We start from the raw sequence: 26,698 nt of genomic DNA on the forward strand, positions 1-26,698 counted from the left end.
ATGATTTTTAAAAAGAGAGGAAAGGTCAGTCCTACCGAGATAAATGTATTTCCACAATCCAGTAAAGCTGAGAATTGATTTCGGTACTGCATAGATGCCTGGATATTAGAGTGTGGAACAGTCTACAGTACAAACATGCTATTATTTCTTCCTCTGGGTTAGAGGCATTACTTCTGCATTGTAGGACAAACTGGCAACTCAATGAGGCAACATTTTTGAGAAATTGTTCTAGTGGAGTTGGAAAAATAGGAAAATGATTTATTCTTTTACAATTAATTGCCTGTTCTTAGGCCACAAGGTTACATACATATTTATTCACATACGGCTCTTTCTATTTGAAAGCCATTATGCAAAGCATGGCACGAAGGAATAACTGGTCTCTGGATAAGATGTGCCTAACAGCAGACGTTACCAAAAAGAGTAGAGATGATTATGGTCACCCACCAAGAGAAGGAGCATATATTTTTGGACTTTTTATGGAAGGTAAATATATTAAAGTTACTTGGTGTCACTGACCTGATACCAAAACTCAGATTTAGCTGGAAGAACAAGATTGCATACTACTGTCTTATTAGCATACTAATTGACGTTATATGGAGAAGGATCCAGATTAAATTTGCAATTCCCACCAATTTCCCCTTCACACTGCAGACCCCTCCCCCACTGTTCCTGAGGATTACCTACCCACTTGGACAGAGGAGACAGGAGAGTTCCACCCCGACCACCCCCGACAGAAAATTTTGTCTGGATCCAACCCATAACAATATACTGGTTACAAACCATATAATTCTTCCACTCCCAGGATAAACAGAAGCTAAATGTGAATTCTGTGAGTCAGAGCTTGCCTAGAGTTATGCTGGTTGTACTTACTGCACACTCATAGACAACTTCAGAGATGAATTTCACTAATGGTATGCTCTCTTGAGCTATCTATGAACATTCATTGTTATGCAAGTAACAGCAACTTTGTGTGTCTCTGGTTATAGGAGCAAGATGGGATATCCAATCAGGATCCATAGCTGAAGCACGTCTGAAAGACCTGACTTCTCTCATGCCAGTAATCTTTGTAAGAGCAATTCCAGTGGACAAGCAAGAAACCAAGCACATTTATAAATGCCCAGTATATAAAACTAAAAATAGAGGGCCTACCTATGTCTGGACCTTTAACCTGAAAACCAAGGAAAAGCCAGCCAAGTGGGTGCTTGCAGGAGTAGCCTTGCTCCTAGCAGTTTAGTCCTTTCGCACATCTCTAATCAAGCTGAGCCTTCACATTGCAAGCCAGGCTAGGAAAGCTCTGCTCCCATTTAATAGTAATGTAGACATTATGTCAAAATGCTACTTCACAGTATTAAGAAAAGTCCTCAGGATGGTGCAGTAAAGGGAGCAGGGGCTGCATCTCCAGCGCAAAATACATAAGCACCTGCTCAAGAGTCCAAACTAGTTAAGTATTTATGGTATTCCACTCTCAATGCAGCTTCTATCTCAAAAATAGCCCAAAGCAACCTTTGTTCTTTTAAAAGGAGGTGTCTTGAAAAATGTGTTTCTCTTGCTCATTATAGCATCAGCATTTTAAAATATTAAAATAAAGTTTAATTTAAATACTCCAGTGAATAGGTTGTCTTGTTGCCCCTGCTAACTAGCAGCAACAGCCAAGATACTGCAAATGAATTATGTGCCCATCCTCTGGTCTCTTGGCCACAGTGCCTTTGTTTCATATTCTAAGGCTGCTACAGGACACAGATTAACATAGGTGTAAAGCTTCCAGTTTATGTAGCATCAGAATACCTAGACACAGTTCAATTTGGCTCTTAAGACACATATTTACAGTCAACTGAACAATTCAAAAATGTTGATGGTGGTCAAACCATGTGAAAGGATTTCTGCACACTGTACAATGGAAGAGATGGTTAGTGCTGTGCAGAAGGCAAAATAAGACTGCAAGACAGGGAAGAAAGCACAAAAAGTTCCAAATTTTTTTTTATGTTACAATGTTTTAATTTAAATATAATTTTGATAGGATCTTGTTTAATTCAGATGCTAGAAGTGAGAACTGTTGGGGTTAAGGAAGATTGTAACCTGTAGAAAGCGGAGACATTGAAATTCTCTCAGTGCCAGTAAAACAGTGCTCCAAGTGTTAAATTTGTAAATCTAAGAGATTGGTTTGAAATATCTCTTAAGCAACTGAGAATAGCTCTTTGATAGAATCTATAGCTCTGCTGAAAAATCAACAATTCACAGCTGGTTTTAAGCAATTCACTGTGCTCCTAAGCAGCACCGTCTCTGCTGAAATGAATAGAAGCTCCATTCATTTTTGTTAAGCGTTTCACATAAATAAATTCCCAGTGTATTGTAGCAAAATGGATGTATAACATGTATATTCCTTTTAACCAATATTTTCCTCAGAAATCCCTGTAATACATCCAGCATCTATTTCTATTCAGCATCTACATATCTATATTTTCTATATTTTACAAACATAATTTACAAACATAATTGTAATGCAATTTTAAAATTTCAAACTCTGATTTATAACAGTAAAAAAATAAAGTTGACAAAATCTGACTGTTGCACGGCTACTTCCAGTATTTTCAGTCATCCTCAGTAAGTTGCTTTTGCAAGCTGGAAAAAATAAGAAGTGTCAATAGCAACACAGGAGACAACAAATTATTTCAAACGAGCAGCTAGAGCAGATGGCTGTAATTACTAAGAGTCAGTATGGCTTTTTCAAGAACAAGTAATGTAAGACTACCCTCTCTCTTTTTTGTGAAAGTTACTACCTTGCTAGATCATGGGAATGCTGTGGACATAGTTTAACCTTGATTTCAGTAAGGCTTTTAATAAGGTTCCATATGCTATTCTTATTGACAAGTTGGTAAAATGCTGTATGCATCCTATGCCACTGAACTGGGAGGGGTAGCAAACACACTAGAAGGAATCAGAATACAAGATGATCTTGACAGGCTAGAAAACTGGGCTACAACAAATTTCAATATTAATAAATGTTACGTTCATTTAGTTAGGAAAAATAATATGCATCACTATAGGATGGATGAGACTTGCCTTGGCAGTAGTACATGTGAAAAGTATCTGGGGGTCTTAGTAAACCGGACACTGAACATGAGTCAGCAGTGTGACTCAGTAGCTAAAAAGGCAAATGGGATTTTGGGTGTATTAAAAGAAGTATACTGTCCAGATCACATGAGGTACCACTACACTAAGCTCTGGTAAGACCTCACTTGGAGTACTGTGTTCAGTTGTGGCCACCACAACTGAAGAAAGATGTACAGAAACCAGAATGTGTCCAGAGGAGAGCTACGAAGATGGTGAGGGGTCTGGAGACCAAGTCATATGAGGAAACATTGCGGGAGCTTGGTCTGTTTAGCCTGGAGAGACGACTATTAAGAGATAATATGAAAACCTTCTTCAAATAGTTGAAGGGCTGTCATAGAGAACATGGAGCAGAGTTGTTTTTTGTTGCCCCGAGGGGCAGACCAGAATCAATAGATTGAAATTAATTCAAAAGAATTTTTGGCTAAATATCTGGAAGAAGTTCCTGACAGTAAGACAAGTTCCTCAGTGGAACAGGCTTCCTTGGGAGTTAGTGAGTTCTCCTTCTTTGGAAGTTTTTAAGCAGAGGCTGTATAGTCACCTGACATAAACTCAGGCAGATTGTGAGTGGGTAGGCAGGAAAGGATGTGCCAGTGTTTGCGTCTTGTGGCCCTTCCTTGCATACACAGGGAATTGCTGTTAGTCACTATGGGATGTTAGGTGAATTTCCTCCAGGCCAGGCTGGATTCTGGAGATTTCTGGTGGGGATAATTACTTGGGCATGAAATTGGGGTCACTGTGGGTAGGCAGGTAGTTGTGAGTTCCTGCATTGTGCAGGGGATTTGACTACATGAACCTGGAGGTCCCTTCCATCTCTATGATTCTAAGCATACATTTTTGGCACATTCCATGTTGGTCATGGCACTTAATAATGAAACAATCACCTATAAGCCAGACTTATTTTTTTAATGATGCATTTAAAAAAAATAGAATTCAACACAACTAAATTTGTTGTCAGAAATAAATATAAAAACAACTAGTAGTGTATTATACATTAATGCTCTTTTGTACTGGACATAAATACTGTATATATTTATGGAATGACTTTTTTTTAAACTATGGAACATAGTTTTTAAACTATAGAAAAGCTATGGGGAGGACTAATAATTATTGCTCATCTTCCCTGCTCTTCTGGCTATAACTTCCAAAGCAGTTATTACACTTTGAGTTGTAATGTCCCCACAGGGGTATGTCACAGGGATGGGAGAGCAGAAGAAATACAAAATATGTACTTCAATTAAACAATTATAAATACAAAGTGCTTGACATTCATACTTCGTGTTCCTGACAAATTTGTGAAATCTACGAGTTACTCACAACATTCAAGATTATGAAAGAAATCAGTAAACATGTTCACAAGTACAGTGCAAGTACAATGCATGTACAATCCAATCACACGTAATTTTTCTGGGGAAAAATACATGCACTTAATGAACTGTGTTCATTGAAAAATCATTATATTAGGTTCCTGGTTTTAATTTCAAAGTAAATGCATACTAGCTGTTTCTTACAAACAGATGCAAACATTATAAATACAGAATATACATGTGTTCACTAGCATGTGCCATCTGAATGACATAATGGGAACTTCATAATATAAATAAAGTAAAATGTAGATGTTTTTATGTGCTAGTTACTGAGGAAGGTTGTCATATATTCTCCATGTAAGTATGTGTTTGGTAACATTTTCTCCCAGCTCTTACACACACACACACACACACACACACCGATATATATATATATATATATAAAAAAAAATTCCAAGACTACTCCTACCTTTCCAGATACTCTTTCACATTGTCATAACCATAGAACTTTGCCAAGTGGATGAGCATCCCTGTAGCACAACGGCCATCCCGTTTGCGACAGTAACTGCAATTGCAGATCCCTCGGCAAGGGGGACAGACCCAATCCTTTAAAAACAACGGGGGAGTGAGATTAATTACATAGTCACTTGACAATACTTTCATCTAATAGTGTATTGTTATGAAACATATGGTGGCCTACCATGCATAGATCTCTGAAAATTTCAGTAGGCCAAGGATCTATCAGTATCCCACCGTCTAAAGCAGTGGTCCCCAACCTTTTTATCACCGGGGACCACTCAACACCGGGGACCACTCACCGGGGACCACTCAACGCCTTTTACTGAGGCCCGGTGGGGGGGGGGGTAGTTTACTCCTCTATTCTCAACCACTGCCCTAACGCTCTCTGATCGCTATGGTAATGTTTAAACATCCCTTCAAAATAAGATAGAGACACGCCACAACAATGAAGTGTGTTGTAAAGGGCTGGGGGGAATGAAGTAAAGGGTCGGGGGGGGGGGAGAAGGCGTTCTTCGGGGCCCACCTCCAATGGGTCGAAGGACCACGTGTGGTCCGCGGCCCACAGGTTGGGGATCGCTAGTCTAAAGAACCAGGTACTTACAGGATCTAGAAGTGCGAATTTCACATCCTCTCCATAGCGATTACGGAGGCAAGGCCCACAGAACTGACCCCTCACCCCTCCGCAGCCTTCATTACGACAAACTGTCTTTGTATCGATTGTTTTCTGTCGACATTGATGGCACGTACTTCCCTAATGTGGGAATCAGGGGAAAAGGCAGTGTTATACAAAGGATCCTGGCAACTTCACTCACATTTTAAAATTTTACATTGCATATTCAATCAGTAGGAGCTATACATGGTATATAGTCAGTGCTTGGTGCTTAATATAGAATTTTAATACTAAAATTCCATCCTCATTTTTGTTGATAGTTTCAGTATGTTAAAAAGGCCATATCGATAGCAGTCATTACATAACAGAATTTTCAAACCATGTTCTGTCCTAATAATGTGAATGTATTATATAAAATCAGCACCATTGAGATTTGTTAAACGAATGGTTTATAAATGGATGTTCTTGGTAGTAGTGACCATGTGGTTTTGGTCTTTATAATCTTAGGGAAGAGAAAAGCTGCATGCACTCACACAAACAGGCTGGAGTTCAGGAGAACAAAGTTTTAATAAACTTAAAGTCATCTGACAAGAAATGCTGATTTTATGAACTTAGGCAGATTATGAATGAGTGAGCAGGTAGTTGTAAGTTCCTGCATTGTGCAGAAAGTTGGACTAAATGACCCTGGAGGACTCCTTCAGGGAGTGATGTGTGGAGGGCCTCAGGGATCTGTCCTGGGCCCTGTGTTGTTCAACATATTTATAAATGTTTTGGATGAAGGCATAGAGGGGTTGCCTATTCAATTTGCAGATGACACTAAACTTGACAGGCTAGAAAACTGGGCTAAGAGGAATAAAATGAATTTCACTAGTGATGAATGTAAAGTTCTTCATTTAGGAAGGAAAAATAATATGCATCGCTATAGGATGAGCGAGACTTGTCTTGGCAGTAGGACATGTGAAAAGGAACCGGTGGTCTTAGTAGACCATAGACTGAACACGAGTCAGCAATATGACTCGGTGGCTAAAAAGGCAAACGTGATGTGCTTTATTAAAACAAATATGTCCAAATCACGCCACGTGATGTTACCTTAGAAACGTTCATGGTATTGTCAGTTTTTACTATTCAGAGATGACAGCACAAAATGGTGAGTCAGTACTACATTATCTAGCAGGTAGATAAAGTGATGGACTTCCATTTCAGAAAGTGGGTGGCCGTGAACAAGTTACTTTCCACTTTTGCCTTTCCGTCTCCAAGTTTTGAGGTTGCACTGACCTCCAATATATTTCTTCACTTTTTGTTTGAGCAAGTTAACAAATGTTGGTAGCTAAGCAGCACTTATAGGTGGAAAATGCCATGCATGCTGGTGTTCTCTTCTCTCTGCATAGGAACCAATGTATTAGCAGAGCATCTCTTAAGAGTTAGAATAATAGAATAATAGAATCATAGAGCTGGAAGGGTACAGGGTCATTTAGTCCACCCCACTGTACAATGCAGGAACTCACAACTATCTGCCTACTCACACTGACCTCAATTTCATGTCCAAGTGAGGGAATGCACACTGATTCACTGCTATTTGTGTCTCCATGACCCATTATGCGCAGGCCAGAATGCCTGAAATGGCGGCGACAGGGCATTGGGGGAAACGCCTCTCGCCCCTGCCATAGTGGGAGAGCAGCATGCTGCTCCCCACCATCCTGCAGTGGGGGACCCCTGCCCCCAATCCCCCCCCCCAGCCTCTGCTTACCTGTGCTTCTGGCCCTGCATTGTGTGTACAGCAATTCAAACAAATATAGGGGGGAAATCCCCACTCAGTAAATTAACACTGGGACTTAAATCGTATCAAGAATTTATGTAAGGAGAACTTTTACAGAATCCCCCACTGATGGGAGGCTTCAGATTTTCCTCCAGCCATTCCAGAGCAGAGCTTCTCCCCCAGAGAGGGCATCTTGGATTGTTGTCGGAGCAGGGAATCAGTAAAAACCACCTGTTGCATTCATGAAATTCCAAACAGGATCAATTTTGTGGTTCTCCTTTCAGAGTGAGCTAACAGCTTGATATTTACCATGTGCTATTTCAATAAATCAGCAAAAAACAAGTCTCTAAGGACAAAACCATATACCTACCAAGACCTTATCATAGATTTTATCTTTAACTGTTATTGCAATGTTTTCCAACTCCTCATCAGTAATATCTTCAACAGATCGAAATGAACAATATTTGGATGACCGTCTTCTTTTGGGCGCCTGCAAACTGTCCTAGAAAAGACAAAACATGATCTGAGCTCAAATTCAAGGACAAACCAAGAACTTATACCCCCAACTTATTTAAAAAAATACTCCCAGGGTTATGCTGTGGACATAGTTTATCTTGATTTCAGTATGGCTTTTGATAAGGTTCTGTATGATATTCTTATTGACAAGTTGGTAAAATGCAGTATGGATCCTATTACTGTTATTCAGATCGAGAACTGGTTAAGATTGCACCCAAAACGGTTCGTCGTCTTCTTGGAGAGGAGTGACAAGTGGAGTGCTTCAGGGATCTGTAGTGGACCCTGTGTTGTCCAACATATCTCTTCCACTTAATATTTCTGGTAAAGGCTTGAAGGAGGAGCGTGTTTCATGGCTTAAGTGCCATTCAGCGCTTCACATACACTCAGGGCGGCTGTCTCACCTGAGTGCCTCCTCCTCTAACTGGCTTGCCTGTCTGTCAAGTGGCCAGCCAATCACCTTCCGTCCCCCACCCTTGACCACCCATTTACAATCTGCCTCCGTTCATAAAATGAACATTTCTGTCAGATGACTGTCTAGCCTCTGCTTAAAAACCTCCAAAGAAGGAGAACTCACCACTTCCCAAGGAAGCCTGTTCCACTGAGGAACCATTCTAACTGTCAGGAGTTGTAATAATGTTAATATTGCTTATCTATTGGATGCTTTACACTGTGGTTATTAATTATTTACTTCATTTATACCTTGCCTTGGTCCCTAAAAAGGTCTCAAAACAGTTTACATCGTTATCTTCTCCTCCCAAGATTGTGAGGTAGATTATGCTGAGAGTGTATGACTAGGCCCAAGGTTGCCATGGCACTGGCAAGTTGCCATGGCACTGTTTGGATTCAACTCTGGGTCTCTGAGATCTCAATCCAACACTCTCACCGCTATGGGGTTGCAACCCATGAAACAGAATCTGTTTTAGATACACTGTCAGCCAATCTTCTTACTCAGATTCCTGATAATTTTCAACAGATTAAAATTATTTCTCTTTTCTCTTATTCTAATACAGCCTATTTCCCTTAAAACACCCCAAAGTTCTCCAGTTGTCTTGTAGTACCAATTCTCACTCATCCCATCCACTTCACTCTCGATTTGCCTGTCATTTTCTCAGATACAGACAATCCAACACAGGCAAAAATATTCCACACATTCAGGCTGCCTGGACAATTTACTGAAATGGCTTTGAATCACTGTAAGCCACTGGGTATTTAAGCTCCTTAAAATCTCACAAACTTTGGGGTCAATTTTGCTCCTTATTGGCTGGTCCTTGAAGTTTAAAATGCTTTTTATAGTTACCAAATCAAACAGGCCTGAACAAATAGGTTTAGCATATACCTTTTTAAGTCTTTTCTGCAAGTTGTTTCGGCATCTATAACTGTTAAGCTGTTCGGCAAATCTGACAGCAGAAAAAGTAACATTTTCCAAGCCAAAGTTCTCCGGTGGGCGAGCATTTCTGGTTGGATTAGTACGACGTTCTATCTTGCCTTCCGAAAACATTCTCTTCGGTGTTTTTTTCTGTTTCTGGAAGACGACAGAGTTTTCAGAACTGTTTATTGCCTTTTGTTTTGTAAGATGTAGATGTCATAAAGTCAGTGCATAATTGCCTTTTTTTGGATTAATGTAGCTTTCCCCTTCTTTGGATTTTTATTCTTCCCCCCTTCTACACAGCAGTTCCAGTTCCTGGTGTTTTCTCTGCATATACTTATTGACTTCTATAGAATATATACACACACATTGCTTATAGTGTTTATTACAAAGATCACAAAAAAATATAAACTCTGATTGCATGGAATCAGAACTTACTCAATTTCTGGAGATTGTATTAGAAAGGAAGGGGAATGTCATAACTTGGGAAGTACGCACTAGTAACAGATTGTGTGTATTATTTAACTTGGCTATCAGAACCCAGAGCCTCTTGTGGCGCAGAGTGGTAAGGCAGCCGTCTGAAAGCTTTGCCCATAAGGCTGGGAGTTCAATCCCAGCAGCCGGCTCAAGGTTGACTCAGCCTTCCATCCTTCCGAGGTCGGTAAAATGAGTACCCAGCTTGCTGGGGGGTAAACGGTCATGACTGGGGAAGGCACTGGCAAACCACCCCGTATTGAGTCTGCCATGAAAACGCTAGAGGGCGTCACCCCAAGGGTCAGACATGACGCGGTGCTTGCACAGGGGATACCTTTACCTTTACCTTATCAGAACCCAAGTACACAATGTCTTATAAAAAGCATCTTTTAGACATAACATGACACTGACGAAAAGCTACACACTCACTCCAAGTCTGATCAATGTGATACAGCTTTTATTAAAGCTTTGTTACTGAGACTTACAGAAGGAGTTGATGTTGGGGTTTTCACTGGAAACAGATCAGGTATAGAATTCAGTTCTGCTAGTAACTGAGCAAGCTGAAATGAGAAAAGTTACACTAAATTAGTCTCTATGTGTTATATGCATTCAATAATTAATCGAGCAGAAAAACAGCATGGCTATTTGCTATTATTTATACCGCTATTAAGATCAGAAGTGAATTTCTGCATTATCATACTTGAATTGTTTAAAAGTCACACTGCTGATTATGCTTATTTTCTTAATGTTTTAGGTTGATTATCTTATTTATAAAAATTAAAAATTAACTGATATTTTTTAAATTACAAAAATATGGATTTATGCATGTACAAAATTAAGGGCATTTTTGAGCTATAAGAATCAAGTATAAAATCCAGTGATTTAATGAAAAAAAATGAGTTTTTCACTGTTCTCCTCCCTTCGCTCCTTTTTAAAAAGGTTTGTTTCGTGCATGTTCGTGCAAACATGATAGCTGTCCAGATTTGTATAAACTCCTATTGTGCCAATTTTTGATCTGTGCTCTAGTACCATTATTCAGTATTATATATGAGATGCAATGGTTCTTAAAGCAAGAAGTGAGGGGGAGTCAAATATATATAAACTTATGTTTGTCCCCAATCACCCACAACAGAGTTCACTGCAATTCAAAAAGACAATATGTAAAGACTTCCAGAACAAAATTAATACTAGACATAAAGCCTAAACTCAGTTTTTACTTTCAGAAATTACACAGAACAGACAGCAAGAATAAATAGCAGAACTAAGATACCCACACTCGTCAGGAGATTTAGAAATTACAATAATGAGAATTCTGTGTACTGGTTAGAATTGCCAGATGGAAATAAAAGGTCATGAGAAAGCATGCTCTGACTGTATAATGCCACAGTGATGGAAGGCAAATAGTTTTATAGTAAGTGAGCAATTGTGCTAAGACTTACCATGGCTTTATTTTCTTTGATGTTCATAGCTCTTTTAAGCAGTGCACTAGATGTATCTTTTGATGCCTCTTTAGGATCTTCATCAGACTCTGAGGATGTCTCCTGGCCTCGTTTCTTCCAGGTTTTATTATTTTTTGTTCTTGTGAGAGTGCAAGGTTGTTTACTGTCCTTCAAGGAGAGCTTGGATTCGACCTTGTCAGGTGCCCTCTTCTCAACAGACCTCTTAGGGGGAAACTGCAAGGCCACTCGAAAGCCAAAGCTCCTTCTCTTAGAGGAACCTCTCCCTTGCTCTTCCTTCTCCTCAGCAGCTGTCACAGATACAGTGTCACTCTCACTGTTCAAATGAGAATCCACCACCTACAAATGAGAACAAACCAGTGCAATTGGATTTCTGTCCCTGGATTTTCTGTTCTTAGCTACATATCACCATTAGTTTGACAGCTATTCTTCCTTCCTATAACACTTCCAGAGATAATATATTACAGGAATGACAGTGGTGCATTTAATACAAAATTAAGGCCATCATACTAACCATAGTTTCTAGGAAGTAATCCTGAGTTTACAATGGAATTTAAACCTTCATGCCCTGTTAACTTCTGTAGTGCACTCACTGTCATTCTCATACTGTGGCCCCTCTTAATGCCAGCATTGCTTCTCCCCCAAGCCCATAAAGCAGGCAAAACTAATACAGAGAATGCTCCGGCTCCTCTTAAGTGGTCTTCTAACATCGCAGAAGTTGCCATGCTGCATAACATAACCTAACAAACAGCTCTGGGTATTCATAGCAAGGTGCAATTTTCAAAGAAATTTTTGCCATGAATGCCCCCCAATGCTGCCATTGGTCACATGCCTAAAACAAGAAATGCATACAAAGGAAAGAAAAGGAGTTTAATGAAAATGGATGCTTGGGAAATACTGTCCATACCTCCACATCCTTTTTTCCATTCGCTTCTAGCTCATTTGAACAGAAACCTTCAAACACTTCATTTTCTGAATCTGTCTCTTCGGTGAAAATACATCTCAGCTCCTCAGTCAGGTACTTTGACTGGAAATGAATATCCTGCAAAAATCAACACAGGGCACAATAGGAAAGGGAAAGACAATCTACCCCCACAAGATCCTACTGAACAGAATAAAAACAAACTATACAGAAGATGGTGGATTGGGAAAATGTGAAACCGGGCTATGATCAAACAAACTTGACAGGCAAGCTATCCCCTGTCTTCTCTCCTTTTGGGAAAAGGAATGTTTTCTCCTGTTCCACTGAGATACTTTTAACAATTCTAGCTGAAGTATTTACACCGCCCAAATTTGTCTCACATAAAACAAATGTGTAGGGAGAGCTAAATACCACAGTATCCTGCTCTTGATTGATCATCATAAAGTTGTAATTTTTCTTCTTCAGATTGTCTTTAACATTTTATGCTGTGAGACATATTAAAAGTTGCAGTAAACTAACTAAACCTAGGTAGTGAGTTTTGTAGAAGAAATAAAGTACTTCAAAGCACCTGTCAATCTTTCTACCTTAAAAGAAAAGGGCAAATGTAGGGCAAGAGGAAACATAGGCATATCCACAAAACATCTGCCTTTGGAGAGTCACATGGTGCATCTGAGAGCATTTCACTCATTTTCTTGTGTTTTTTCCTCCTCCCATGCAAGACTCAATGACCTTTCATACAGCTGCACGTCACTTAACTATCTTTATCCCCCCCCTTTTCATTGCCCTCATTTCCCTGCAATTTAATTATACACTTCTTTCCGTTGAGCTAATGTAAGTAAAAATCAGATACAATAGATGAGTGGAAAAAACTTTCAGGGGAACAGAAGGGAAAAATCATTCTATATATTGTTCCTTTAAGCTTCAAAAACATGTTCTATGAATTATTAAGGATAATTGGAGTGTTATCTCAGTAAAATTATTTTCTTCTTTTGTTGATAGCTGCAGCACAGCTGCTTAAATGTGGAAAATAAATACTCAAATTGGAAGTTAACTTTAATGAGAAAATACAATTTCTGGGCTAAAATGAATTTCAATAGTGATAAATGTAAAGTTCTTCATTTAGTTAAGAAAAATCATATGCATCCCTATAGGATGGGCAAGACTTATCTTGGCAGTAGTACATGTAAATAGGAGCTGGGGGTCTTAGTAGATGACACACTTAACATGAGTTTAGCAGTGTGACTCAGTGGCTAAAAAGGCAAATGGGATTTTGGGCTGAATTAAAAGAAATATGGTGTCCAGATCACACCACATGATGTTATCACTTTATTCCACTCAGTTTTGGGTACCACAACAGAAGATGTAGACAAAATGAAGCATGTCCAGAGGAGGGCTACAAAGATGGTAAGGGGTTTGGAGACCAAGTCACATAAGGAAAGGTTGAGGGAGCTTGCTTTGTTTAGCCTGGAAAGAAGACGACTAAGAAGTGATATGAAAACCATCTTCAAATACTGGAAGGGCAATCATATAGAAGATGGAGCAGAGGTGTTTTCTGTTGCCCCAGGAGGGTGAACCAGAACCAGTGGGCTGAAATTAATTCAAAAGAACTTATAACTAAACATCCAGAAGAAGTTCCTGACAGAGCAATTCCTCGGTGGAACAGGACTTCTCAGCAGGCGGTTAGTTCTCCTTCTTTGGAAGTTTTTAAGCAGAGGCTAGATAGTCACCTGACAGAAATGCTAATTCTGTGAACTTAGGTGGATTGTGGGTGGGCAGGAAGGGATGTGCCAGTGTTTGTCTCTTGTGGCCCTTCCTTGCATACCCAGAGAATTGCTGATCGCCGCAGTGGGATGGTAGGTAAGTGTATTTCCTCCAGACCAGGCTGGATTCTGGAGGTTTTTGGTGGCAGTATCACTTACCCTTTGTTCAAAAAGAATATTTTCCTTTTCTAGAGTTTTTTTTTCTAATACCAAAATAATCAGAATTTAGCTTCAACCATAAGTAAATGTAGTACTTCAAGTTCACTGAGTATATTTGTTGTTGGATTAAGAACTATGTATACATTTGTTACAAAGGTTCCCTACCCTTTTTCTTGACTTCAGTGAACTTTCAAAGCAATCCACCAGTGACAGCGTTTCCACAGGAACATCAGGTTCGAAACCAAGAAAATCTTCATCATCACTTGGGGCATTAAAGATTTCATCCAATTCAAGCATTCTGTTTTTAATTCAAAAGAGAAGTAGAAGATAGAGACAATTGTAGCAATAACCATTCAGAAAAATCTCTTCCCAGGAATAATGGCATATTATTAATCGATCATGCATTTCCATTACACATATACATCTACATATATACAATACACATAAAGTATGAGTAAATCAGCCAAAGCATACAGTATGCTAAGCAGGTTAATTTAGTTTCAAACCTCCACATCTTTGTTCAAGAATCAGGTCCATTAATCCTTACCATAGGTTTGGATTAATATTTGTGAAACGGCAGCCGGGGCACGGAAGCCAGCAGCCAGCCCACCATCAGCCAGTTGACCCAGTCCCGTACATAGACGTCCCGCCACCACTGCAACGTCCCGGACGCCGCCACCCGCCTGAGGTACGTTGCCCCCCGACTGCCCACTCTGACTGCTGGGGGCTGCTAGCGCCCATTGTAATCCAGAATAGGTTTTTTGCTAGTTTCAGTATATTTTTGGTATTCTTAACACTTCTCACCAAAATTGGATCCTCCCTAACCTCCACCCTCACATCTCTAGGGATGGGATGGCGGTTAAAAGAGGAGTGAGCGCACCCAGGGCTGTGTCTCCACGGACAGGCCCTATGAACGACTATAACACTCTTCTATTGTCCAACCTCCTCCACCTGCCATACTGCCCTGGCCCATGATGGTCAGTATCCCAGCCCCCCCCCCAGCAGCAACCCCTCTTCATCCATGCTCTTGCAGAGATGTAACCAATCCCAGGACTAAATCTATTTCTCCAACTCCCGTCAGGCTACACTAATCCCAGCTGCACTAATCCCACCCTAACCCTCCCAAACCTTACCCACCCTCATCTAACCACCCTACCCAACCTCCCCTTAACCAACCCTAATCTCCCAGCTAGCAACTAGCACTAACACTGGGGGAGGAAGGAGTGAGACCAGATCCTGCCTGTAACAGGGGCTCTTTCTGTCCCACTCCCCCCCCACTAGCCCTAACAAGTCCTACCCCTGTCACCTTACCCCTCTTTGCTGCTCTCCCAGAGCAGTCCCCTCACCCCTCTTAAATCCCAGGTTCAGGCCTGAGACCAAGCAGATAGGTCAAGATGATTATCAGGAGGGGCCTCAGCAACCTCAGGTTGTATAAGGTTCAATGCCACAATACACTCTTGGAGTAAGTCCTGGAAATCTTCCTGTTTAAAGAACCTCTGGGTTTGTTCAGGTACCTGGACTTCCACCATAACCTCCTCATATATTAAAAATTCCCCTTCTTCTAAGTCACTTACAGAAGAACCAGAAGATATAGGGTTGCTATATCATCTTTGTGGCTGCTTTAGTAAGAACTGTATGAGAAACCTGTTCATAATGAACTGAAGGAGGAGAAAATAAGTTACTGGAGGGTGCATCATCATGGGAGGTAAGGAAACAGGAGGCATATTCAAATTAGGCCTCTGTCGACAAAAGGAAGCCATTTCATTCCTTAAAATATTTTGCATAAAAGTAAGCATCTCAGCTGACATGCCCACAGGCAGTTCTTCACTTACATTTTTGTTCAGTCCACCTCCAGTAGATGTGCTGGATTGAGGGTGCCCTGGAGAGCCAGAAGAGGTTTGGGTATCCCCTATTGATGAATTTAATGCACTTTCAGTAAGGCTACTGGACATTTCCAACAGAGCCAGGTTCTGTGCCAATAAAATGGCCGCCTGCCATTAGGGGAATGCTCCTCGTGGCACCAAACTCAGCATAGACAAAATGGCCACCAGAGCTTCCTTGCCATTGTGGTGCCTTCTGCTGCTGCGCCATCCCCACACTGTTTCTTGGCGCTTTTGCAGGTAGCCTTTTTTAGCTTTTCAGGCTTCTCCAGGGTTGCCTTGGTCAGTACAGCTCTTGATTGGGTGCTGTCTGCTGGGCCCGTCGCTCAACTGGCTGTAGTTTGGGCGGCCGGGAGATGAGACGCTGGTAAGTAGTCATCATTGAGATGCCATAATGGTGATAATGGCTCGCGTACAATTAGACTTATGCTCTATAAACTTTAAATTCCCATATTCAAACACTAAATTTATTCTAACAAGAAGGAAAATGCATGCCTTCCTAAACTATCTCATTCACCTCCTGGAAGAGATAAGGGTGGCTTCCTCCCTGACATCTACAGGAAAAGTATATCTTCATGAAATACAAGCTACAGATGAGAAAGCCTCGGATCGCCCAGTGAAGTCCTAATACGTCTTCAGGAAGGAAGAAGACTTCTGGAAAGTTTCCCTGCCTAGATACCTGAAGACAAGATGCAGGTCATCAGGCAAGTGGCCAGTTCTTATTTACATAGTCAAAATATTATCCAACATTTGACCAGATAATTCTCTCCCTCCACCCCTGCCATTGCTTTTGATGATTTAAGTTTTTTCACACCTGGCAACCATAGCCTTACAGAAAAGATAAGCCAACATTCTTTTATTAAGTTTTCAGATCTACTTTATGAAGAGAGCAAATTAGAACTCTGCTCCAACATTGGGGAAGAGATTTCATGCTCCTTTCTGCCAGAGGGGTTAAAAATGGAGCATTATTTGTTTGAATAGCTTAATAGAAAATACATACGAAGAGCTGGAAATCTAGTTGCTATGAATAACTGGCTTCCAGGAGCAACTGCATTAGCTCTTGTGCTATTGTACAGTTCAGCTAGCCACTGCTGCGATTATCACATGCCTAACTAATTTCTTCTTCTGCATCTGTGCTAGAGGAGTCATTACGGGGGTGTAATTACCGATTATGAACAAAGAAAAAAAAACTTCCAGTAAAGTACCTTAAAAAAAACTCTGCTCATTGCTGTGCATTGAGGGACTCCAACTAAAGTAACTTTACTACAGAAACTTCAAAAGACTTTTTTGTTTCAGAGCTCCCTCCATCTGTACTTATTTTTCAAGATTTCACTAAAGCACTCAGGAGTTCAAATTCCAACAAACTCCCTTAATTTAAACAAGAGCTGTACAGCATGAGCCATTTATGTAAGTCGGATATAGTCAATGAGTTTTTACAAGGAATGGTTAGCATATTGAGAGGCCACAAAGAATACTGGTTTCCTGCCACCAAACTCCCTTATTTTCACATCTCCCTACCAAACAATCTGTTCCATTCAAGGGTGATTTCACAAGTACCTACTATATAGAGCCGACGCAGTGGCAAACTGATTTGTTTTAAAACCTGTAGTCCAAATCTAATAGGGATGGGGGGAAATAACATCTGAAGAAAAATAGATGTTTTGCACTTGATAGATCAATCATGCTGTGGCAATTGCTTTAAAAAAATGACATGCCCTATATATAACAAGTCATTCATTCCTTTGATCTTTAACCACTGCACCTCATTAGTTGGAATTGTGGAACCAGGGAAACCTGGCTTCAAATCCTCCTCTGCCACAAAGAAATGTAACAAAATAAAAATAAAATAAAGCTCTTTGGATGACCCTGAGCCAGTCACTGTTTCCCTGCCTGGCATACCTCACCAGATTATGAAGTTTAAAAATATTAAGAAAAAAAATCTATAGATATCACCTAGCAATGGTTTGCCACCCCCTTGGCTCCCAGGCCACACCCCTAATATTCCCCCCACACACACACACACACACAAATATGGGCACACACCTCTTTCCTAGTGTTAGGTATACTGCAAATTCAAAACACAATGCGTTGCCTACACTTCATTTTTGGTCATTTTGCAGTGGCCATATCTTAGTCTAGAAATAAGCCACTTTTTGTAAAAGCCACTTTTCATCTTCATTCGGAATAAAGATAGAGAAAATCCTGTGGCTAGGAACAGACAGAAGGCTTTTCTGGCCTCCCAAAGATTCAGACTTTTGGGGAAGGGTTGCTAACCTTCGGTTAAGAAATTCCTGGAGATCTGGGGTAGAGCCTGAGAAGGACAGATTCTGAAGAGGGGAAGAAGCTCAGCAGGAATATGAACCTCTCCAGCCCATCTTCTCATGAATGCCTTACCCACATCTCATACCATTTTCATACTTATTTAAGTTCAGGTGAATATATTCTTTAAGTTTTTATTTAGCTTTTCTTAGTATTTCCTCATTCCCCAACTGCAACTCATTTAATCTCCATTTATATGAACCAATTTCATATTTTGTTACTTTCAAAGCAAAATTCTTAGTGACAAAAACATGCTGATTCTAGAAAAGGACACGTCTCTCGGAATAGAAGGTGGTGTTTTGTTTTTTGATTCACCATTCCCACATGTGAAAAGAAATAAATATACTAGTTGCTTGGGTGGAGACAGATGGAGCAAGCAACGAGCCTCTCTTAATTATTTCTTTTCCCAACTGGGAAAGTCTGCCACTTTGACATTTTTATTTCTCCAATGTTTTTGTGAACTACAACTGAACTCAAAAGGACTGATTAGCTGGTTAGCAAAGAACTACCATCATTCTGCATAATTTAGATATTATGACACAGTTTACTATGCCACTAATTTGCCTTTTCTTTATATCTTATGATCCTTGTTTCATTTTATCTGAGGAAGAGTGATTGCACTCAAAAGCTCACGCTTTGCATAAATGTTTGTTGGTCTTAAGGGTGCTATTGGAATCAAATTTTGTTGTGTTACTTCAGACCAACACAGCTACCTACTTGATACTGGACATTAGTCGCTTGTTCATCTTAGAAGACATTGAAACCATACAGATCCTAAGCAAAAGGCAATTCTCATACCTAAATTCTATTAATAAGCATATTTCCATCAATAGTGAGTCAGTCCCAATTACTTAGGAGTAATTGCCTTTTTGTTTGAGCTGTGTATATGAGCTTTGACACTTCTGTACAATTCTCTAGGTTCAATCAAAAGCAGTCAGGCTTTTACACAATGGCTTAAAACGGTATTCTAATTTTAATTATACAGATTTTGCCAAGTAAATTATACTGCCTTTGAAACATATTAAAGTTGTTCTAGCAATAGGGAAACAACTAAACTAAGACCAAAATGTGTAGGGGAACAACTAAAACCAAAATGTATAGTCTTTCTCACTGGCATGTATTTAACAGGGAGGGGGAAATGAGTTATATTATGCTAGATTAAAATATTATGCTAGATTAAAATAACAAGATTTTCTTTTTAAAATAATAGGTTAAGGGATTTTGTAGTTGCAGACAGTATTTGCTTTTCTAGTGCATTTACACTGAAGCCAAAGATTGCTATGGGCAAGGACAACAGTCACAGTTGTAATAACTATTTAACCCTTAGTGCATGTACTCTTTACATTAATTTTAGTTTACCTCTAGTAAGAACTTCAGAATTACAACTGGCTTTTAGGTGTCTGTATTTCAGAAGCCTTGGTATAACCAGATATCTCTTTGTATAGAACATGGGATAATTTGACTAAGCTTGTACAATAATACTTTTGTTTCTCCTACAAACAGAGAGTTTTTTCTATTAGGCCAGACATGTTTTGCTTTTCCAAACAATCCCCAACATTTTACCAGTCCTAATCAGGGCTAAAACTACATTGGGCCCTGTACAGTGGGCCCTACTGCCTCAGCTGCTGATTTAGAAAGCCAGGAGAATAATAATTTGCCCTTCGACTTCTGTTCAAGATCTTGTCCCCACCCCATTCAGGAACTCTCCACGACGTCTCCCAGTTCCTCTATGCCTACCTGGGGAGAACAATATTATTGTCTCCAGCTCCACACTGCTTGGATTAACTCAACTGAGATGCCTCCATAATATGACCCAAGCAAGTCAGCTCCCTGGCTCCATTTCCCCCATGCCTTTTGACTGGGTCAGATAGAGTCAGATAGTGAATTATTCCTTTCTCTTCCCATATTCCTCTTTGTACCAGTCTGCCTTGAAAACAAGAGTAATGGGCCTCCTCTTGTTCAAGGCTCAAACTTATTCCTCTGTCTTTCTTTTATTTATGCAAGGGTGTTTTCAGGCTTTTGTTTGTTACTATTTATCCCCATTTTGAATTTCCATTAAGGAAGGAAGCCTAGTTGGCTTAAGCAGGACTTCATAGGCCAGTCTTCTGTGTGGTTCCTGATGGCCATTTGAGTTGAACTCCTTCCAGCCCTCTCCTCCAGGAGAGCCAGCATAGTGTAGTGGTTAGAAATGCAGACTTCTAATCTGGCTTGCCGGGTTCGATTCTGCACTCCCCCACATGCAGCCAGCTGGGTGACCTTGGGCTTGCCACGGCACTGATAAAGCTGTTCTGACTAAGCAATGATATCAGGGTTCTCTCAGCCTCACCCACTTCACAGGGTGTCTGTTGTGGGGAGAGGAAAGGGAAGGCGACTGTAAGCTGCTTTGAGCCTCCTTCGGATCGAGAAAAGTGGCATATAAGAACCAACTCTTCTTCTTCTAACTTGTATTTCACTTGATACACCTTTCCTGAGGAAGCATCCATTGGATGAGCCTCAGGGTTTTTTCTCCTTCCTGATCAAATGAAAATCATATCATCATCATATATGCAATATGCTTCCAATGATCTGCTGAACCTCTGATTCGACCTCACTGGGTGGGCGCCCTCCCCCACTGAGGCACTCAAGGGGCTCCAAGAATGATCCCCGCTGTGCCACAATTGGTCTTACGGGCGGTGGCCTAATATTTTTGTTTATTTTAGGCAACAAATATATTTTTGGTGTGACAGGATATTGTTTTTTCAAAAATTCTGCTTCCCCTTTTGAAATATAATCCATTCCCAGGCCCTCATGGATAACAATCCTTATAGTCTCAGAAGCTATACTATAACCAATTTTCTTATAGTGTCATCATTCAACTGTTTGTACATTTCCCTGTTGTAATGACATCCTTATCCATTGGTCCTCTTAATATTTCGGAAGCTGGCCAGGTGGTGAAGCGTGTCTGGACCCCGGTGAGTGTCTGAGCTCAAATCCAGCCCAATCAGCTGCCGCCCTCTGTTGCCGGCCACTCACCACCCAGCTCAGAGACGTGCCTAGCTGTTGGAGCCAACCCATCTGTAGCCATCCACCATGTCACCCAGGCAGCGGTCAGCCACCCCAGCGAGGAGGACCCACCTATGCCCGTGCCACAGAAGAGGCTGAGCCAGGCACTGAGGGCACAGGAGAGGTGGTGGCTGTGGTGAGTGACCTGCCCAGCATGGTGACGAGGTGCCGGCCCTGCCCACTGAGGTCCACCTGCACCCGTGCCACAGAGGAGGCCAGGCCAGACACTGAGAACACAGGAGACGAGGCGGTGAGGAACCTGCCCAGTGTGGCCACAGGCCGCCATCCCAACCCGCTGAGGGTTGCTGCCAGTACCGAATGCGTGACGGAAGCTGCGGCTGCAGAGGGCCCTACAAGAGCTGCTGCCGCTGCCAGGAACACTGTGGGCCTGCTGCCTTACAGGGAGGCTGCCAGCTTCCAGCAGTGCCCACCAATCCCAATGCCAACACGCCTCCACCCTGCTGCCTTCAGGACTGGGAGGTGGGTGAGGGGGCTGGAGGCCTCTCTGCGCCTCCAGTGGCCTGCTTCCCCCCCCCCCACACACACACACCTTTCTGCCGCTAGCACCCACTGCTTTTAATACTGCAGCATTCTTCCAGGCTAGTTTATTCATAATGATCTCACCAACACCCTTGTCTGCTGGTTTTATCACTATGTCTTGAAGCCCCTTTCTAAGTATTTAGAGTATCATCTCTGAGCATATTACTAGTCTCTAATTCCTTGTCAAAGGAATTTCCCACTTCTCAGCTTAGTAAAAAAACATTCAGGTCCCCCAAAGGGCTACTTTAGCTACTCTTGACATCGTGTCATTTTATACCAACATTCCTCATTGGGAAGCAAGATTGGTTGTGGAGGAAAATTTTAATAAAAGTCAGGATTTATATCCCCCCACCCGTTAGTTATTAGAATTATTTGACATCTTTTTGGCCAACAACTGTTTTGCATATGAGGATCAATTGTATTTACAGACCAGTGGTCTCAGTACGGGAGCACCCATTGCCCTTGTGGCCAATACATTTATTATATGGATTAAGGCAGTGGTCCCCAACCTCCGGTCCGGGGACCGGTACTGGTCCGTGGATCAGTCGGTACCGGGCCGTGGCTCCTCCTCGTCCTCCTCCCTGGCTGCTGCCTCGCGGGCTGCCCTGCCACTCTGCCACTGGCTCAACTTTGGTGCTCTCCAGTGACCGCCGTGGCTGGGGCTCCCCCTCGGCATGGCACTGCACAGCTGCTGCTGGCAGCGCCCCCCAGCGGGCGGCGGGAAGTCAAGGGTGCCAGTGGGAATGCAAGTGGAACAGAGGCTCAGGCGGCGGCAACGTCCCTTGGCAAAAGACTACCCCCCCCCCGGGCCTCAGTAAAATTGTCAAGCATTGACCGGTCCCCGGTGATAAAAAGGTTGGGGACCACTGGATTAAGGAATCCTGGTTACACAACCCACAGAAAAATTCCCCACCCCTGACCACCCCCTCCTCCTTCCACTTCCATCTGGGGCTTGGAGGCTGCAGATCCCTACCAGGTGAGAGCTGCCCCTGCCAGTGATTTCCATAACAGCTGCCTGCAGACTTTCCAAGTCCTGGGAGAGGGGTCCACAGAGTTCTTCCACTCCACCCACCTAATCTAGCACCCACTGTATTCCTAAATGCAACAGACTTGGCCCCTAGTCTTGAAAAATTATAAGAGTAAGCGAACCAAAACCAACTAATAAGAAAGTAGGGAAAGGTTATCCACCGTACAGGATCTTTAAAAATCCAAATCAGACTATAAAAATGTTTCTTAATATCATTGCAGAGGGCATTGAATAATTTACCTTACAGTGGGGATGTGATTGTTATTACCCCTTCCTTCTATCTCCTTATCTCAAAAGTAAGTGTACCTATTTCCATGCACTTACTCCCCAATCCAATAATTTACTCAGAGAAGCGCGTTGGGCCTCAACAAGGGCCAGAGCCTTCTCGGTCCTGGCCCCAACCTAGTGGAATGAGCTCCCTGAGGAGATCAGAGCCCTGCTCGAACTTCCACAGTTCCGCAGAGCCTGCAAGGAGCTCTTCCACCAGGCATTCACTCAAGGCCGACCAACTTAGAACACCTGCTGGTCCCCCTAGAAGAAGAGAAGAAGAAGAGTTGGTTCTTATATGCCGCTTTTCCCTACCCGAAGGAGGCTCAAAGCGGCTTACAGTCGCCTTCCCATTCCTCTCCCCACAACAGACACCCTGTGGGGTGGGTGAGGCTGAGAGAGCACTCATATCACTGCCCGGTCAGAACAGTTTTATCAGTGCTGTGGCGAGCCCAAGGTCACCCAGCTGGTTGCATGTGGGGGAGCGCAGAATCGAACCTGGCATGCCAGATTACAAGTCCGCACTCCTAACCACTACACCAAACTGGCTCTCTAGACGCCCCCCCATGACTGAAAGAATTAACCTCCCAATATTACTGTTAATTGTTATTTATATTATAATGTGGATGTGGATTTGTAATCTTTTGATGCTTTGAAAGTTGCTTTGATATTACAGTTGCTTTGATGTTTGCTGTTTATCTTCCATGTAAGTTACATAATGTTCAATGTAAACAGCCCATAGATGCAAAGAAATGGGTGGGATGGATGGATAGATAGAATGTTCTTGATCAGTACAACAAAGTAAAGCAACCAATGAAATATGCAAATTGTAACTGATCAACCTCTGCACATTCCACATCACAATCATTCTAAACAATTTTTTAAAACCTTTAGATCTATTACATCTCAAAAAGTATCCACTCCTCTCTAAGAAGGGAGGAGGAATATACTGTTTCTAAAAGTGCCTACTCCCATTAAAAAAATAAGTAAATTTATATTACAATAATTTTAAAGTAATCTGCTACCCAATTAATCATTGGATTCTTAACTAGTTAAGTTAGTCATTCATAACTATTACAGCCCTATAAGGAAGTAAATAACACTGATTGTAACAAGGACTGTTCCCAAGTATTTTGTTTGTTTTTTTTCAATTAGCCTCAAAACATTTTACAAAATATATACAAAAATCCCCAAATGCTGGCAGTAGAAATTTCATCTCTGTAAGTATGGTAAACAATCTCTTTGAGTAAGGGTTATTTACTGAAGACTGAAAACAATTCTCAGCCTCCCACTCATAACTAGAAACAATCAAGAGTCTTGTAGTACATCAAATTCTAACATTTGCTTTCGTACAGGTGAGGCAACTTCTTCAGTTATGTCTGTGGAAATGGACTAGTCCGTAAGATCTATTCATCCTTAAGACGTACACAAGACTGATTTGGGGCTTTGCTTCAGTGGACTACCACAGCTAGGGACCTCCCTCCACACCCCAAAGTTAGACTCTAAAGTTAAGTAAAAAATGCCATGAAGTACAAATTAATTTATTTGTTTAAATAAACTCTATAGAAAATGGATCTACTAAATAGATGGTCCCCTCGTTCGAACCGATCTTTGCTCTCTCGAAATGTGACCGGCTACCCCGCAGGAAGGCCCAAGTTTGCAACCGCCCATTCCTCTGAGCGCCTTCCCTTTTACTCATAACAATCCCCCTCCTCCGATTCCAGCAATTGGGCAAGCGAAGCGGCGCCCTATAAAGCGAGGGAAGGAGGGGAACAAAAGCCGCGAGAGATTCCAATAGGCTGCTTCTCCCCGGAGGGGAAATGCAAAGGCAGGGGAGATGCCGCAATTACGCGGCGTGGTATGCAACGTGGCGGGAAACAAGGCGCCTGAGGCGAGGGCTCTCCGGGAACTCGCGTGCGGCTCGGAAACAAACTTTTACAGCGACTTCTAAACAAAGCCAAACCGCGTTGGCATTGTAGCGGCTTCGTTTTGCTTCGACAGATTAACGACGGCTACCCCTTTCGCAGAGTATCAGCCATGCACCCCCTCCGCCATGTCCAGCACCACAGGGGGAGGGGGGGGCGGACGGACCCTTCCTCCTGGGAGGCCACGGGGAAAACAAGGCACGCCACGGGCGGTTCAGGCGCCCACAGGCTGGAACTCCTGGCCCTGAAAGCGAGGGTCGGGCCACGCTGCTGCTGCGGCTTCAAAACAAACCCATGTGCCCTTTACGGAGGCGGGGTGCGAGAGGACGAGGGCCTGGCGCCATGCCGTCCCCACACAAGCAGCGCCAGGCAAAAGCCGCGGCCAGGGTGCTTTGTGCAACGCGGCCGGAAAGCAAAGCCGCGTGGTCGGAGCTCCCGGGGGTTCGTCGCAGGGGGGACCCCGAAAGCCAGCGCGCGTGTGCATGGCGGGGTGGGGATGGGGGGCACTCTTCTACCTCACCTTGCTCCTCGGGGTCTCCGTGTGCCCCTCCGGCCGCCCGTTCGCTCCCTTGCCCCTGGGGGTCGGCCGCAGGGCGCCTTCCTCGGCTCGCTCCCTCGACAGCCGCTTTCAAGCTCGCAACTCGAACCAGGCGCCGCCGAGCGTCCCGGCGCAGGGCGGCAAGACGGGCAGGGGCTGGGGGTGAGAGCGCGCGGGGCCCGGCCCTCCTTCCTCTCCCCCGCCGCCTGCCTTCCCCGGGAGGCGCTGGGCCGCTGCCGATTCGCCCTCCTGGAGAACGGGCTGAGGTCGAGGGGGCCGGAGAAGTTGCGAGCGACGAGGTCGCCGGCGCGGCCGCCGAGGATTCCCCACTTCCTGCGCTCGGAATGGAACAGTCTGGTGGCGGGAGACGAGGAGGGGATGGGCCCGGCGGGGTTCCTTCCGAGCGGGGAGAGCGCCGCGAAAGCGCTCGCTGGAGCACCCTCCGAGGAGTAGCAGAGGTCACCCGACTCTTCAGATGCCGGGACAGAGTGCGCCTTCTCCGCCTTTTGGGGCGGGGAAGAGGTTTGAATTAAAAAGTTAGCCGCCTTTTTTTGTTTAGGAGAAGAGTTGGTTCGTATATGCCGCTTTTCTCTACCCGAAGGAGTCTCAAAGCGGCTTACATTCACCTTTCCTTTGCTCTCCCCGCAACAGACACCCTTGGAGATAGGTGAGGCTGAGAAAGCCCTGATATCACTGCTCGGTCAACAGCTCTATCAGTGCTGTGGCAAGCCCAAGGTCACCCTGCTGGTTGCATGTTAAGCCTTAGCAAGGCTCCTGCTAACATTCATCTACTTTGAAGGTTGTTTTTTGTTTGTTTGTTTGTTTTTACCATAAAGGTGCAAGGACAGAGAAGGCTACACCTGTTGGATTTTTCCCGGTCTTCGGGGAGCTATTAAAGCCGTAGGACAAGACCTCTGCTCCGGCTATGTTTAAAAGCATGTTTGCACAGGAAGGGAGAAACAAGTTTCGCTGCCCTTTGTACATAACTGTAAACAAATCGAGAGGGGTAAGGGAGCTTGAGTTGTGGTGCAAAACTTGCCTCAAAGGAATTGGCTTATCATGAACTTTACATAGACACTCCTCCTACGTCCACGGTCAAATGGAAGAACACATTGGTGCCTGAAGATTGCCCTGGACATTCAGTGCTTTGCTGTGGTTCCAAAATAGGGATCATCTGAAATATATTATTAATTCATACATCACAGC

At 42.8% G+C, this 26,698-nt stretch overlaps 2 protein-coding genes across 4 annotated transcripts in view; one reads left to right on the forward strand and one right to left on the reverse strand.

Moving 5' to 3' along the window:
• DNAH11 (dynein axonemal heavy chain 11) overlaps positions 1-1,971 on the forward strand; it is a 191,927-nt gene extending 189,956 nt beyond the window's left edge. For both annotated transcript variants that reach the window (XM_077303577.1, XM_077303578.1), the window contains 2 exons: positions 343-483; positions 987-1,971. In XM_077303577.1, the coding sequence (XP_077159692.1) occupies positions 343-483; positions 987-1,234 (389 nt within the window). In that variant the 3' untranslated portion in view covers positions 1,235-1,971. The remainder of the gene's footprint in view (positions 1-342; positions 484-986) is intronic.
• On the reverse strand, positions 335-25,987 carry CDCA7L (cell division cycle associated 7 like). 2 transcript variants are annotated; one of them, XM_077303581.1, is made up of 10 exons: positions 25,475-25,987; positions 14,120-14,252; positions 12,021-12,155; positions 11,096-11,452; positions 10,142-10,216; positions 9,153-9,338; positions 7,671-7,802; positions 5,536-5,685; positions 4,885-5,021; positions 335-2,619 (listed from the first exon to the last, which is right to left on the reverse strand). In XM_077303581.1, the coding sequence occupies exons 2-10, from the start codon at positions 14,249-14,251 to the stop codon at positions 2,589-2,591; spliced, it is 1,335 nt and encodes a 444-aa protein (XP_077159696.1). In that variant the 5' UTR covers position 14,252; positions 25,475-25,987; the 3' UTR covers positions 335-2,588. The 2 variants fall into 2 exon arrangements, with proteins under 2 accessions (XP_077159696.1, XP_077159697.1); XM_077303582.1 differs by lacking the exon at positions 25,475-25,987 and adding an exon at positions 15,787-16,201.
• Positions 25,988-26,698: the final 711 nt, after the last annotated feature.

Source organism: Paroedura picta, chromosome 11 (genome assembly GCF_049243985.1).
Source record: "Paroedura picta isolate Pp20150507F chromosome 11, Ppicta_v3.0, whole genome shotgun sequence".
NCBI lineage: Eukaryota > Metazoa > Chordata > Lepidosauria > Squamata > Gekkonidae > Paroedura > Paroedura picta.